At 35.9% G+C, this 16092-nt stretch overlaps 4 protein-coding genes across 8 annotated transcripts; 3 read left to right on the forward strand and 1 right to left on the reverse strand.

Moving 5' to 3' along the window:
- Positions 1–220: 220 nt before the first annotated feature.
- num-1 lies at positions 221–8029 on the forward strand (the record flags this gene model as incomplete). Of its 5 annotated transcripts, NM_001136432.6 has the most annotated exons (10): positions 221–389; positions 784–881; positions 2789–2943; positions 3503–3599; positions 3808–4182; positions 4435–4806; positions 5294–5404; positions 6730–7003; positions 7185–7450; positions 7503–7634. In NM_001136432.6, the coding sequence occupies 10 exons, from the start codon at positions 221–223 to the stop codon at positions 7632–7634; spliced, it is 2049 nt and encodes a 682-aa protein (NP_001129904.1). The 5 variants fall into 5 exon arrangements, with proteins under 5 accessions (NP_001129904.1, NP_508021.1, NP_001024098.1 ...); NM_075620.6 differs by lacking the exons at positions 221–389; positions 784–881 and having other exon boundaries at positions 7503–8029; NM_001028927.3 differs by lacking the exons at positions 221–389; positions 784–881 and having other exon boundaries at positions 2921–2943.
- A 460-nt stretch (positions 8030–8489) lies between these two features.
- Positions 8490–9178, forward strand: mrps-12 (Small ribosomal subunit protein uS12m; the record flags this gene model as incomplete). Its single annotated transcript, NM_075622.7, has 4 exons — positions 8490–8636; positions 8681–8780; positions 8831–8958; positions 9012–9178. The coding sequence occupies 4 exons, from the start codon at positions 8490–8492 to the stop codon at positions 9108–9110; spliced, it is 474 nt and encodes a 157-aa protein (NP_508023.1). The 3' UTR covers positions 9111–9178.
- A 96-nt stretch (positions 9179–9274) lies between these two features.
- exos-7 (Ribosomal RNA-processing protein 42) lies at positions 9275–11992 on the forward strand. The gene is made up of 4 exons (NM_001383513.2): positions 9275–9455; positions 10649–10760; positions 10811–11150; positions 11579–11992. Exons 1-4 carry the CDS (start codon positions 9279–9281, stop codon positions 11886–11888), a joined length of 939 nt encoding a protein of 312 aa, NP_001370048.1. The 5' UTR covers positions 9275–9278; the 3' UTR covers positions 11889–11992.
- Positions 11984–15956, reverse strand: F31D4.2 (Sugar phosphate phosphatase). The gene is made up of 8 exons (NM_075624.9): positions 15878–15956; positions 15719–15824; positions 15515–15667; positions 15317–15471; positions 14506–14662; positions 13541–14005; positions 12790–12978; positions 11984–12618 (listed from the first exon to the last, which is right to left on the reverse strand). Exons 1-8 carry the CDS (start codon positions 15934–15936, stop codon positions 12550–12552), a joined length of 1353 nt encoding a protein of 450 aa, NP_508025.1. The 5' UTR covers positions 15937–15956; the 3' UTR covers positions 11984–12549.
- Between the last annotated feature and the right edge of the window lie 136 nt (positions 15957–16092).

The raw sequence follows: 16092 nt of genomic DNA on the forward strand, positions 1-16092 counted from the left end.
AAAAAAAAACGCAAGTGAAAATATCAATTTTCATCAAATTTAAGAAAATAATTAAAGTAAAGTTTTTTGTAACATCACAATTGTATTGACTACTCACATTGATCTTTGTGGAAGTGTTATGGATACGTACTACCGTGGGAACAAGCTGGGTTCTACTAATCTCAAAACTTATTTTATGTTTACATTTTGACTCGAGAGTCCTTCTTGACTATACTTTATTATGAATTGGATAGTTCATCAGCAAGGTTCATCGAACACTATGTTTTACAAGTGTCGTCCGCCAATAGAGTTTAGATTTCACAAACAAACTATTCTTGGTTTAAAGTATGATGGTCTGGATCGCAGTTCAAGAAGTGCCACCTCTACAATATGGGTTTACGATAAATGCGGTGAGTTTTGGAAAAATAGTATTTTCCTGGTATCTTTAATAGTTTACACGCTAAGCAATGTGCTAATTTCAAACCTGCTATCTCAAATACTCGTGAGCAAAGTTAAAGTTCCATCCGTACATGTTGCTAATTCAAAATGATCATTGACGTCTGCAACGACTTATTTCCCTACAAAATTTCCGTATTTCTCCCTCTATCACACGTAAGAAAAAGGGGTTGTCTATAGTATGACCTCCTTTATCAACGGCGATAACAGTCGGAAATCGGGTGAAAAGGAGGCGGAACATTCAGTTTCTGCACAAATCAGCTATTTTTGTCGCGATACTCTGAATATTTTTTGGCACTGATTGTAAAAAATTAATTTCGCACATTCGTTAACAAGTTTTTTTTTCAGAATTCGACAATATGATTGTTCCGTTTATGAGGCATAGACCAAGAAATTGGGATCAAGAGTCTAGATATACTGCACCGAGATTGATGTTGTGTGATACAGTAAGTGGTCATACTAAAGTTCGGATTCGAGATATAGGGTTTTAAGAAATATAACAAAAGTTTCTGAAAATATAGAATTTTATCAATGGTGAGAAGCATGATGTTGCACACGATTAGTTGAACAGTGACTTGACATTTTGATGCCTGCGTGACAGGTATGCCAGGTATGAGATGTTAGGTTTTAATTTTTAATCATACACAAAATGTTGAAAAATTCATTTTTCACTGCACGAAATAAAATTTGCTTTCCAACCATTTCGTTTTAGTAGACTAATTTTCATATTATAATGTATGCTTTAAACAAAAAGTATACTGTAAACAAAAATTTGTTAGAATTGTTTTTTTAATTCAAAACATTTTTTTGACAAATTTTTCGAAAACTTTTTCATGTCGGAATTCGGCGGAACAACTTTTCTAAGAATAGGATTTTAACAGAATACGTTGAAAAACAAACGCTAAAAACTCCTAGAACATTTATGAAAAATTATAGGAATCTCTTTTTTTATATTTCAGTAAAAAATTTTAAAAAATCAGGTAAAAACTTTTTTAGAGGAGGACTAACGATTTTGAAAGTAGACCCAAAATGAGCTCAAATGAGCAAATGTTTTACAGTGCATTTTTTTCCAACTTCTACGACTTTAAAGGCGCGCGCATTTTCGCGCAATGTTCTCGCCACGCGCATTCCATTGAATTGTTGAGCGCGTGGCGAGACCAATGACGGGGCCATTTTGTATAAATGCGCGCGCCTTTAAAGTCGTAGAAGTTGGAAAAAAAAACACTGTAATGAAACTTCTCAAAAGTGTTTCAAAAATGATTCAAAATTTCGAAAAAAATACACTGCTTTTAAATAGCTAAAATCTCGAATTGAGAATTATCATCCTTTATTGAATATTTTTGTAGTTTACTCATTTCATTTCGTCGATTAAAGAATATTTAAAGCCGATAGGCAACCTATTTCGATGATTTTTGATTACCTATTGGCTTCATATGCACCTTAATCGACGAAATTAAGTGAGATAAACGAAAATATTTAATAAAGGACGATAATTCAAAAGTCATCATCGGGCCGCTGCGACTCAGAAAAATGGCCAAAGTTCGAGAATTTAACTAAAAACAGTGTTATTTTTTTGAAATTTCGAACCGCCGTAAAAAATTTTTGAAACATTTTTCAGAAGCTTTATTATGAAATAATGAATTGTTCATTTGAGCTCATTTTGGGTCTATACGTTCAAAATCGTCCGAATCGTTAGTCCTCCTTTAAAAGCATCGTAGTTTTTTAAATTCCCTATTGTAGCCCAAGTACAGTATTTCTTAAAGACGCGCATCCTTCTGGCATTTAACTAAAATTTATCGTTTCGAGACCGGGTACCGTGTTTTCGAAGCGCAAATTAAGACAATTTAGCATCTGAAAAATGATTCTTCACGAAAAATAGAAGTGTTCTAAAAGTCCTCGATTTTTATGCAATTCTGTCAAATATCATCGAGAATCACGCCGGCAAAAAGAGGTCATTTGTCTCCGTTTCTATGTGTATTGGAGACTGTGTACAGGACAGTGAGAAGGCACGGAACTTTCCCTCTACATCTCTGCACTCTCTTGTCTTTTGTACAGTCTCTCGTCGTTTGTCGTGTTTCTTTTGTGCAATAAGGCTCGGTGCAATGTGATGGAATTGATAAGAGCGACGGGTGGTTTCAGTTTTTGTCCTATTTTGACTGAAATTTCTGTTTTACAGTCATTGGCTATGAATCATGCATTTTTTGCCAACATAAATTTGAATTGCATCGTAGCGGGTCCCAAACGCGAAATTCTCATACTATCATTTAAAAGTGCTCTTCATTTTCCATTTATTTTGCCATTTTTTGACCGATTTCTCCCGATATTTTTGACTAATTTTTGATTTTTGTTTCAGATGAGCGCTTCACAGGGAAACGTATTCACGAGAGGACTGTCGAGAATATCGAGAAGGAAGAAAAAGACAAAGAGTATTCAGAATTCTTTAGTCTCTGAACAGCAACCAAGTTTTGACGCCGCAATTGTTCCAATGCCAATTCCGAACGATAAAAGGTACTAATTTTTAAAGGAAAAATGTTACAAACAGTTGCCAAGTCTTTTTTATTTATTTAAAATCTTCAAATTATCTGTTGAGCTCTCCGAAAACTGCAAGTGCGCTCTATTAAACTAGCCAGGCCACACAAATTGAGCTGCTTTCAGGGAAACGAAACGGAAAATATCAGCTAAAAAACTGAATTTTCTCATAGTTTTTCTTATTGAAATATTATAATAAAATATTTATTAATATATATAACAAAAGAAGCAAAACATTATTTACAAAAATTCAATGTGACACCCCAATAAAAATAAAAAAATTCCACAGATTCCGTTACCCCGTTCTCTCATCTCTCCCCACTCGTGAGGCTCAATTCTTTCACCAATTTCCTCGCTAATTTGCCCAATTTTTCATCAATTTTGTTATTGATTTTCGATGGTAATCTGCTTTTTCTAGCAAAATTTTCGAAAACAATGCGAAAAATTGATTTTAATGCATTCTAGAACTTAAAATTTGCCGATTTGGTTATTCTTCATGTCGATTTCTATATTTTTAAGTACATTATGTGAATTTTAGCTCAATATTCTCAAAAGGGATGGACCGGCTACGGAGATCGCTCAGACTGCCAAAAAAGCGAAGAGATAGGAGTCATGACAGGCATTTGAGTCCAGATGTACGTGAAAACCTGTGAAAAATCGATTTTTCCGAAGTTTACTTGGAAATCAGTTTTTATCTTTTATCGGATTTCATCACCATTTTTCCAACCAAGTAACAGTCTGAAATTCATATAATTTCGACCAAATTTCCGCAAAAAAATCGAGAATTTTTTAAATGTTCTCCAAAAACCTCAAGTTTTCCCCAAAAAATGCTCAATTTTCCAGGTAACGGGCGGTTCGAAGACTGAACAGTGGCAGCCAGACGAAGGTGCCGTACGAACGGGTACGTGCTGTTTCAATGTAAAATATCTAGGATCAGTGGAAGTGTACGAGTCTCGTGGAATGCAAGTTTGTGAAGGCGCACTGAAATCGCTGAAAGCTTCACGGAGAAAGCCTGTAAAGGCAGTTCTGTACGTGTCAGGAGACGGATTACGTGTTGTCGATCAGGGAAACAGTCGAGGACTGTTGGTAGATCAGACTATTGAGAAAGTTTCATTTTGTGCACCCGACAGACAAACTGACAAAGGATTCGCGTACATCTGCAGAGATGGAGCATCCAGGCGGTGGATGTGCCATGGATTTTTAGCCACCAAGGAAACGGTAATTTTATTCAGAAAAAACTATTTATATGTTTTATTGGCAGAAAATTCGGGAATTTAGGTAAAAAATTGACAAATCCCACTACTCTTATTGCTAAGAAATCTTTTAAAAAATAGCAAGAAAAATGCAGAAAATTATGCAAAATTTCCAGGTTTTCCGACAAATTTGGGAAAATGGAGGCAATGAAAGCAGTGAATTTATCAATTTTCGACCTAAATTGCCGAATTTTCTATAAAAATGCAATATTTTCAGGGCGAACGTCTCTCGCATGCTGTCGGTTGTGCATTTTCAATATGTTTGGAAAAAAAGAAAAGACGAGACGAAGAAACAGCTCAAGTAAATGTGCAATCAGCGCAAGAATCAACTTCATCCACTCCACCAAAGGATATATTCCACCCAAATTGGGAGGATAATACATCAGAAGGAACTTCAACTCAAAACCCTTCGAATTCCCGTTCAAACCTGGCTTATCAGTCGTTCCGGAAGCACGTTTCAATTGAAGATCGATATTTGGATCCACAATCAGTAATTATTAACGAGGTACCGGCATCAAATCATATGGATGAGATTAGAAGGATATCGAAGCCGAGACCAACTGGAAATCCGGCTCTGTTTTTGAGACAGGTTCGTTTTTTGTGGTGTCAGGTTGTCCCATGTGAGATTCGAGCTGCGAAGACTAGATTTTCAGCCAAAAATAGCTATTTTTAGATCAAAATCCAGCGAGTTTTCTTTTTTTTATTGGATTCTAAGCTAAAAATTGACAATTTCACCTAAAAACAGCTATTTTTGACTGAAAATCTAGTCTTCCCAGCTTGAGTTTCTCATCGTACAACCTGACACCTTGCTTCATTAAAATGGTTTTCAACCTAAAATTATGTGTTTTTTTACGCAAAATCATGACGAAATCCCCAAAACTTGGCTGAAATACGAGTTTTCAATTGAAATTCAAATCTTTTCATCTCGAAATTGACGAAAATCATTTAAAAAAAAAAGAAAATTCGCTGGTTTTTGATCAAAAAATTGAAAATTTCACCTAAAAATTGCTATTTTTGGCTGATCTCCAAATTTCACATGTGACAACTTGACACCACTTGAAAATTCAAAGTTTCAGGGATCCCTTCGAGCACCACCCGATATGCCATCGTCTTCTGATCAATTCAAGCGAAATATGTCGTTAAGGACCGTGTCGAATAATCCAACGGAGAGATCTCCTGAGAAAAAGGTTTGATTTTGCATGTTATTTGCGCGTTCTTATTTTTTTATTTTAATTCCAAACTTTCCGCAATGTTTTATGGGAAAAAATCAAGATTTCCTAGGAAAAAATCACAAATATGGGAAAATTGTTTAAAAACTCGGTAAATGGGTCTTGCCAAGTTTTACGATTTTTGAGTAAAAAATAAGTTTTCTTCCAAAAATGCTCAAATTTTTTGATAAATTTATGTTTTTTGAGGAAAAATCGCGAAATCGACGGAAATTCAGTTGGAAACATCTATTTTCTGCGATTTTCCGCACTAAACAAATACATTTTATTGAGAAAAACGTTGGAAAAACTGTTTTTTAATGTTTTCAAAAAATAAATCTGAAAATTTGCGATTTTTCGCTGATTTTTTTTGATAAAGTTTGTTAAGTTCTAAACTGAAAAAAACAAAAACTGTATTTTTTTTTCAAAGATTTCCATATTTCTGACACTCAAAACGGCGATCCTTTTCAACGTCATTTGGAAATTTGCATAATCCATCAAGTGATATGACTAGTAAACCCCCATCTTTTACCATTTCCCTATAACAAAAAAGTTCCTTATCAACATTTCTCCTATTTTCACACTCGAACAGACCTCATCAAATGGTTCTCATAGACACTGAATACGTGCGCGCGGTGGTCCATAACGTTGGTCATCGTGCGCGGTGTGGTGTCGCGTCAAAAGTTCGAGCACTGAAGTTAGCCCATTCTCAAGCTAGATTGAGGTCATATTCACAAGCGTGTGAACGAGCAAGCTATATTGATGGTAGATGTGAATACTATCCTAGTTTGGATGTTGCTTCGAGTTCTCGAAATTCTGAAATGTTGAACTCTGGATTTTTCGATGGTTATTCATGGAATACGCCTAATATTCAATCTCAATCGAGCAGTGATGTCACTGCCAAAACTGAATTACGTCGATTAATGACGGAAACTTCCGAAGATCCGATTCATAAGGAAGACTCGGAAACCCTTCGTCGACTCATAATGTGGCAGGAGTTCCGGGATGCTGGTGTTGATGTGAACACCACTCAGCCTGGATATGGTTATGGTATTGAGGCGAAAGTTGAACCATTTCCGCAAAAATTACAAAATTATGAGAGTATACATTTGGAGACAAGAAGAAGCAGCTGTCCGGTATGCCCTTTGATCACGTGGCAGAAATTTAATAAATATTAATGAGTTTCAAAATTTTTCGGCTGAATTGCTTGATTTTGTGTAGCGAAAAAGTTTGAAATCCTGCAACCCACTTGTAATATAAATGCTTATCGATTTTTTAAATTAAACAATTATTTAAAAAAATTTCAGTCATTCGGCACTCAACTTTACAATGAGCCAATCTACGAAGGAGATGAGGATCCGCTGGGACTCGGAATCACACCGCCCGTCGTCACCAAAACATCAGGCTCTCTTTCAAACAATGGTCTCGATGGAATCAATTTGAACTGGAAGTCGATTCCGGCGCCTGTTCATCAAATGCAGCAACATAATGCGAATGGAGATTTTGTTGCCGCGTGGCCTCAAAATACTATAGAAAAACCGACAGTCGGACCATTGGATAAGCTTCAGAAGCAGTTTGAAGGTCAGTTTCTGCTGAAACTAAAAATCCGATAAAAAATGCAAAATTGAATTTTTAAAATCGGTTTTCTTTAAAAAACCAAATGCTGCTTGGCCTTGCAGTTTTTCGGTTTTAGAAAAATCGAAATTTCAGTCACATCTCAAAAAAAAAAAAACTTTTTCAACTCCAATTTGCAATTTTACAGATATCAAACTGATAAGCATCTCATCGGGTGAAAATACGCCAACAACTCGATCAAAAGCCGACGAATGGCTGGATGATGTGCTGAGAGTGTCGATGAGTATGTCACCAACGTCACCATCATCAGATCCACCGTCGACTTCATCGTACTCTGTTCTTCCGAAATCTGGACCCCCACCCGCCCATGCGCCTCCTCCACTACCAGTGAGACAAGCGGTTTCGAATGGAAGCCCGTCGATTTATCAACAGCAGTTACAGCAAGCAAATAGTGTATGTTGCTGGAATTTTGAAAAAAAACACTGAATTTTTTTTTCTATTTCAGACTCGAAATTCGCCGGCTGGAATAAACTGGAACTCGTCTCCAAACCCAATGAAAATCTCCCAGCCACCAGCAAAACCAGTTGATCCATTCGATGTACAGTGGAGCAGATTAGCAGTGAATAATACGCATTAAGAGAACTAATAAATACAACTAATCTTATGTAATTTTGTAATACTAATTTAATAATTTTCTTATTTTAAATTTAAATTCAAATTTTCTAAATATATTGTATTATTATTGTTTAAATATATATTTACAGCCTCTAGTTTCATTCTCCCTTTTCATTTTCCAACCGTTGTGTGGCCAGCCTGATTCTTGTCATTTTCCCGTCTCCATTCTGAAATAGACTGCAATTTCTTTTTCGCTTTTTTCACTGGTTTCCCCCATTTTCGAACATTTTGTGTCTTAAATCAATTTCTCCGTCCTTCAAACAAATAGTAATAAGAAATTTATGCTTTTATGTTGGGATGCGGTTTTTTTTTAAATTTTTCTGGTTACTTTTGTCCCTGAAAATTCAGTATTTGGAAATTGAGTTTTGCAAGAACGGCAAAAAAATTCAGAAGAAAAAACCCGATAATCCGTTTAACGTCGCGTTTCTTTTAATCGCTTATATGAGTGTAATTAAAACAAAAAGTAATTAAAAACTATCCTATTTTTCTGAAAGAAGAATAAATTAACAAAATTTCGGTATTTTTCTGGATTTTCGTTCATTTAAAATACTACTATTTCTAAATTATGTTTTATTGAAGATAACATTACGCTGTCCACATTACTATTCCTTTCAGTTCAATATTTTATCATTTTTCATCTTTCCGATACGTCTGAAGGTTTTAGCAAGAATTTCAGTGAAAAAAAGAGGTAAACGCGCGCCACCGTCACGCGATAGAGATGAGAGACGCGCAGACGACGAGACGGTTATCTTTTAAGCTTTTTGTTTCCGGGAGGCCATGAAACTTTAAAAATCTCTATTAAATTCCTATTTTGTAGATGTTACCTCGTCTTGGAGGATTTCTAGCCGGGTTTTCCAGTACAATCAGCTCATTTCTTCCGAAAACGACCGCGTCTACACTCTTCACACATCAATCATCGCAATTTTCAACTAGTTTTCCTGCTTGGAGAAACAATTTCTTGCAGGTAATTCAATCTTAAATCATGAAGAATAATACTAAAAATTGCAGTTTATTCACTACCGAAATGGCCCACCAAAACGACGTGCTCGCAGTAAGGATAAGAGCGCAATCAGTGGATATTCTCATTACAAAGGAATTGTGCTGAAAAGTTTCCATTTTTAATTCTCTTGAACTAATCAATAAACTAGATATTTTCAGCCGTGATTCGTCACCCCAAAAAGCCAAACTCTGGAAATCGAAAGTGTGCAATTGTGAGATTGTCGACTGGAGCAGAAGTGTGCGCGTATATTCCGAATGTCGGACACAATTTGCAGGAACATTCACAGGTTACACAGTCTCTTTTCGCGAAAAAAAACGTTTTTTTTTTACTTTTTTACAGGTGCTGGTAAAAGGAGGACGTCGACGAGATTTGATTTCTGTCAAAGCCAATATTGTGCGAGGAAAGTACGATTGTGCACCAGCAGGAGGACGGAAATAATCATAATTAGGATCTTCATCTCTAGATTTTTGTTTCTTTGTTTTTTTTTTATTAAAATGTTTTTCTTTAGAAAAGAAATCGATTTATTCAATTTCCAAGTTTCAAAGCTTCTTTTCAATATCTCCATTTCACAAAATCATTTTTCAAAATATATCTTCCTTCAGCCTAATGGAAGTCCATCTTAGCGACGACGAGAAGTTATTTCTGATTACTGGAGCCGAAGCGAACATTCGGAATGATGGACGAAGTTGTCAGGATTTCAGACAGATTATTCTCGAGAGAGGTGTTCTGTCGGGAACGAATGGAAGTTGTCGTGTTCAATTAGGACAGACTACCGACGTTTTGGTGAGGAAATATTGTCGAAATTAATTAAATGAAGCGAAACGTAGTGAGATTTTTGTTTTAAGATATAAAAAATGGATTGTAATACCTGAATCTTCTGGAAAATCGAAAAAGTCGAGAAAAATATTTAAAAAAAACCATATTATTTGATTTTTTGTCTAATTTTGTTTATGAGAAAAAATATTTTAAAAGATTTTCTAAAAAGTAGACAAATGACCAAAGTTTATTAAAATTTTGGTCATTAAAAGAAAATATAAACAAAATTAGACAAAAATCGAATTTTATGGTAATTTTTTGAATATTTTCAAAAAGATTTTTCGATTTTCCCCGAAAAACAAAAAAATTCAAAAATTTCGAAAATCTTTTATTACGTAAACACAAAATTCTGAGAATGCGTATTGCACAGCACATTTGCCGCGCAAAATTTCTCGTAGCGAAAACTGAGGCCCCACGAAAAGGGGAGCAGAACGAAAAGGGGATCTGCAAAAAGGGGATCTGCGAAAAGGGGATCTGCGAAAAGGGGAGATACGAAAAGGGGAGCTGGCACTGTGCCAAACGCACAAAACGCAATTTTTCTCACGCAACGCACGTTGATTTTTGAAATTTTCTTCTAGAAGATACGCTTAACAACACGCGACGCGTAACATCGGAGCATCGTTGTATCGTTTTCTTCGAGAAAAATAGCGTTTGGCACAGTGCCAGCACCCCTTTTCGTTGCTCCCCTTTTCGTATCTCCCCTTTTCGCAGATCCCCTTTTTGCAGATCCCCTTTTCGTTCTGCTCCCCTTTTCGTGGGGCCTCCGAAAACTACTGTAGCGCTTGTGTCGATTTACGGGCTCCATTTTTTTGAAAATTAATTTATTCTCGAATGGCGGGAGCGATGTTCTCTTTATTTTCTTAATTTTAAGTGATTTTCAATACTTTATCGATACATATATAGATAAATTATTTTAATCCATTTGAGCTCGTAAATCGACACAAGCGAGTAGTCTTTTAAAGAATTACTGTAGGTTTCGCTACGAGATATTTTGCGCGTCAGAATTTTGTGTTCCCGTAATATGTCAGACTTTTCAAATAACACCCCACTGGATATGAAGGATTTCTCTACAAAATTAGTGAACATTTTTAAAAAGCTATTGATATATTGAAACTATTTTCTGTCATATAGACTTGTTTTTAAAAAAATATTTTATACAGGCTGGAATCAAACTCGAACTAGAATCATACGATGCTGAAACAGAAAAAGAGCCAAAACAACCAATTAATTTCAACGTGGATTTCTCAGCCAACGCGAGCAGTCAATTCGCTGGTATTAAGCTCTAAAAATCTTAAAAATCCAAAAATTTCAATTATTTTCAGGAAAAGGAGGCGACGAATACGCAGAGGAACTATCGGCAGCATTTCAAGCGGCTTATTCAAAAGCACTCGATATTATGCCGAATCTCGCGAAAACTCAGCTGGCCGACGGATATCGCTGGAAAATTAATGTGGACATTTCGGTTCTTCAGTGGGACGGAAGTGTTTCCGATGCGATTTCTATTGCAATCATCGGAGCATTGAGTGATTTAGAGTTTCCAGAAGGTGACGTTGCACCAGATGATGGAGGAAAAGTGAGAATTGTGTTGAAACGGCCGAAAGTTGCTGGAAATGTTCGAGATGAGAATGTGCAAGTTGCAATGTGGAAATTGGATGTGATGAGGTACAGGCTCCGCCCATATATTGGCTTGAAATTTTTTTTTTTTGAGATATATGACAAAAAATGTTGAATGGAAAATATTTTGTTTTTTTTTTCTTAAAGGGGGAGTAGAGTTTGTGGGTGTTTTACTTAAATAGACTAAAACTGGTTCAAAACCAGCGAATTTCATAATGAGACTTCACAAAAAATGTACGACAATTTATAATGGCGGGTCAAAATTTCGAAAAAAGAGGCAAAGTTTGCTATAATCTGAAATTTTGCCCAATCTTCTTTGTCACAGCCGATGGAATTTGATTTTTCTGATATTATCACCCTTTAATCCATATTTTGGTTATTTACCTCGCGTAAATTCGTTGATTGGGACAAATTTTTTGAGACAAAAAATCCTCAAACTAGTCGTGTTTCACCTCTAAAATGAAAAAAGTATTTAGATGTCCACTGCTGCTGACAATCTCAAAAATTGGCACTGCTAATCTTGTCGACTGCACACCCGAAGAAGAATGCTGCATTCGATCTCAATTGCTCGTTGGATTGGCGGCGATTGCAGACTCTTCTGAAAATAACGAGCCAAATTATGATGTAACGTGTGTGAAACAAGTTGGCGGTGGACTTTTGGAGATGGAATCGATTCAGGAAATGCTGGAATTGGCTGCGAAATCTGTTGGTGGATTGTATGGAGCTCTGGCAAAACGATTGAAAAATGAAGAAATGAGGAAACCGGGACACTCTTTCTTGCTCTAAATTTATGGAATTTATTCAATTTGTTGATTTTTTTTTGAATTGTTACCTCTTATCGTTATCTCGTTTTTTTTCTCACTTGAACAAAAAAATTCATTTTTACAAATATAAGCGTTTATTAATACTAAAATAAATACAACAAATGATTGGGGGAAGTTCTGGATGGGTGGATTGTGAGGTAGGAGCGCAATGGGGGGAATCTAAATCTAGACGATCATTCACACAGAAGAAAAGTGCAGGGAATTGTATTTTGGGAAGTTCTTTTTAATTTCTAAAAAAATATTAGAAAAAATGACAGAATTTCTTAACGATTGCGAACAATTTCAGATTTGAATTTTTAATTTTTTTAAAGCTAAATTTTCGCTTGTTTCTCGAAATTCGGGACCTTTTTTGTAATATATTTAAAAATAACAAAAAAACTTCGCTACTCTACCTTCAAAAAAGTCAAAAACAAGAATTGGGACAGAATAGTTGCTGAGTAAAGTCTACGTGCATGAAAAAGCCTAAAGATGAAATTAGTTGCAGTAGGAGCAATATGATATGAGTGATAAAAAAACTAATTTAGAAGAAAACAGAAAAAAAGGGAACAGCCGGAGACGACGGTGTGCTGGGAGGAAAATGCGATTTAATGGGGTTTTTTGTTGAATATTTGAAGAAAAGGTGATTAGATCCCGCCAAGTTGACATACGGCATACTCTCCTGAAGTCATCCACGTGTTGTCTTCTTCGAATTTCTGAAAACAGGCTTTTTGTTAACCTTATTTAAATTCTCTAAATTTTGAAGTAACTTATCCGATTTTGCGACAAAAAAATTAGCAAGGACCGAATTCTTTTTGATGTCTTATTTTTATAGTTTTTTTTTTCGATTTATAATAACTTTTTTATCAAAAAAAAAAAGTACGAACCTCTAATAAAATAGCGATGGACTCCTCACTCAATCCGGCAACAGTTTCAGCTTTAAGAGTACGCAACGCCATAAATGGACACGGTGCAAATCCACGACAGGCGGTTTTGAACGAAGTATCGAGATCCCAGTCCCGATCACCAACAAGCTTACGGTAATTCAAGTCGCCTTTGAAGATTATTAACGACGACTGAAATTGATTCAAATTTTCAAATTGGGATTTTTTTTGTTGGAAGCTCAGATTTTACAAACAGGTCCCCAGACACTACCAAACTCGCCGAGAAGAGTAGTATACGGTTTTCTCCAAAAACAATTATCGGTTTAGGAACATTTTTGCAAGTTAAAAAACTTTGACAATTATCTATAAATAAATATCCAAACTCTGAGTATGGGTACTGCACAACACATTCGACGCGCAAAATATCGCGTAGCGAAAACTACAGTAATTCTTTAAACTACTACTGTAGCGCTTGTGTCGATTTACGAGCTCGATTTTTTGAAATTAGTTTATTGCCGAATGGCGGGAGCTTCCAAATATTTCCAAATTTTATCGATAAATAAATCTGTGTTTAATCCATTTGAGCCCGTAAATCGACACAAGCGCTACAGTAGTCATTTAAAGAATTACTGTAGGTTTCGCTACGAGATATTTCGAATATGTTGCGCACTAAATACGTATTCTCAGAATTTTATGTTCCACGTAATAGTTTCGTATTTTTAATCAAAAGTTTATTTTTCAGGGTGATCCTCACATTTTTCAAATCATCATACAAATCGCGAGCTTCCTTCTCCATAGCATAATAAGCATGTGGGGATATCCAGAAAAGATGGTCTTGATACACAATTTGGCCCGATTTCATCCGTTTTTCGAGTTTTTCTCCCAATGCTCGACTCTCTTCTCCAATATTTTCACCATTTTTCAGCTGTTCAATTGTCCAATCGAGATCAGGTTTAGTGACGTCACTCACGAACCACGGGATCGCTTTTCCATGAATTACAACTTTATCGGCAAAACCACGAGAGATGAAAAACTCGGCGACGATCAGGTCTCCAGTCAATTCGACTCCAGAATTATCGAGAATTATGTCGATTCTTCGATTAGTTTCGTGATTTGCATTGATTTTTAATGGACCAAGAACCTTCACAATCATATCGTTGACATCGTCGATAAGTACGAAATCTGCTAGTTTTGAAGAAGCCGACATTGATGACATCGCCTGTAAATAGGTAACAAAATTTGTTAATAGAATTCATTTTCAGGTTCCAAACATTGGTGTGCGGATAACCGATTTTTCGGCAAACGGATAAATCGGTTAATGCTGGTTTAGAAAAACCGGCTAACGGATAATTCGGCAATTTCAGAAAATATTCATATGGTTAAGCTTTTTTTCGTTCTTTCTGTCAATTCAGGTTTTGGGTTAATTTTTTCACTGTTATTGAGCAAAACCAAAAAAAATCAAATAGAAAAAAACTCATATAAATTCAAAAAATTTTGTTTTCCAAAAAAATGTGTTGGCTAACATCAGCCAAAGTCGGCTACCGGAAAACTTTAAATTAGCCAAACTGCCAAAAAGTCCGCGAATTCGGCTAATTGGTAAAAAACTCGGCAAGCAGATCATTCGGCTAATATTAGCCAAATCAGCCAATCGGTAAATTCGGCTAAATCAGTTATTAGCCGCACACCCCTGGTTTCAAACTGTTCCGCATAATAATTTACCAAGGTATGATCGTCTCCACCAGTCAATGACATATCAGCTCGGTTTCCCCACAAGCTCATTTTCAGTATTGTGTTGATTCCGAATAGTTCATGAACTGGAGCATCTTTCGCTGAGATTTTATTGATAAATGCCGCCGACTCTTCGATTTGTGGGAGGCTGAAATGATTATTTTCAACTTTTCGATGAGAAAATAAATTTTGTGATTTTTTCCACCAAAAATACTTTTTGTTATTGCAAACAAAAGTGTGCGCCTTTAAAAAGTACTGTAATTTCAAACATTTTTTCCTGTCTAATTTTGATCGATTTTTTTAATGCTTTTTGATAGAAATGCATTTATTATTGAAAATTTCGAAATTGAAAATTTCCGGCAAATGGGCAAACCGGCAGATTGCCGAAAATTTTGGGCAAATTGTACGCATCCTATGAATGTTCATAGATCTATTGTGAAAAGTAAACAAATTCTATAAAAATAGCTGAAGAAAACGGAAAAAATTATATAAAGGCACAGTTTTAAGTGTTTCCGTCTTATAAAAAATCTCTCTGAGCATTTTCGGCAAATCGACAAGCCGGCAAATTGCCGGAAAAGAGAATTTCCGGCAAATCGGCAAACCGACATTTGTCGGAATTGAAAATTTGCGGCAAATGTGCAATTTGACAAACATTAAAATTTCTGGCAAACCGGCAATTTGCTGATTTGCCGAACGGTAATTGCCGCCCACCACTGAATCAGAGTACTCCTATAGTTTTGGATTACTGATAAAAACCAATTTTTCTTCTAAACAATCGAATTGCCACAGAAAAAATTCTTACTGATCTAGGAAATTTTTGCGCTTCGAGTCCTGGAAATAATCATATTCGCTGAGGCGAATAGTTTTTGCAAACGTGCTCCAGATGAATCTGTAGAGCCAGCACTCAACAAAAAGCCATGGTCCTTTGAAAAAAGTGAGATCTTCAACTTCGTCGGGCTGAAAAAATCATTAATTAATTGAATTCAAGAGAATTATTTACCATTGCAGCAGTTCTCATGTCGCTGAGCAAATTTCTCCACATTTCAGAATCCAACTGGGTGTCCATTAGATTGCAAAGTGGCTTGTCAGTCATGATTTCATATCGAAGCTTTGAAAAAACTTCTAAAATAGCTGCAATATCTGATTCAACTTCCTGAAAGAAAATACAATTATAATTTGATTTTAATTCAATATATTTACGAACACTGCCATATTTCTCAATAAGGCTCGCTCTTTTTTGAGCCAATTGATCGACTAGCCCAGTAACAATCTTCGGCCATCGGTCTCTTACAGTGTAATAGGCGAACGTGCTGAAAAATTGTAATTTACAAACTTTAAAGTCGAAAAATCAATAGAAACCAACCCCTCCTTCTTCCCGCGTAGTTTCGGCGCCAAGTGATCGTACTCGTCGGCGTTCTCCATCACTCACAGAGGTTTTATTACTGAAAATTGAGTTTTCATACAATTTTCGACTGAAAAACGTTAAGAAACATGAAAAATTCCAAGGAAATCGATGTGCCTCGAAAAATCGAACATTTTGGGGTACGGTCAACAATGGCAAACGGCGTTTTCTGTGCA

Source organism: Caenorhabditis elegans, chromosome V (assembly GCF_000002985.6).
Source record: "Caenorhabditis elegans chromosome V".
NCBI lineage: Eukaryota > Metazoa > Nematoda > Chromadorea > Rhabditida > Rhabditidae > Caenorhabditis > Caenorhabditis elegans.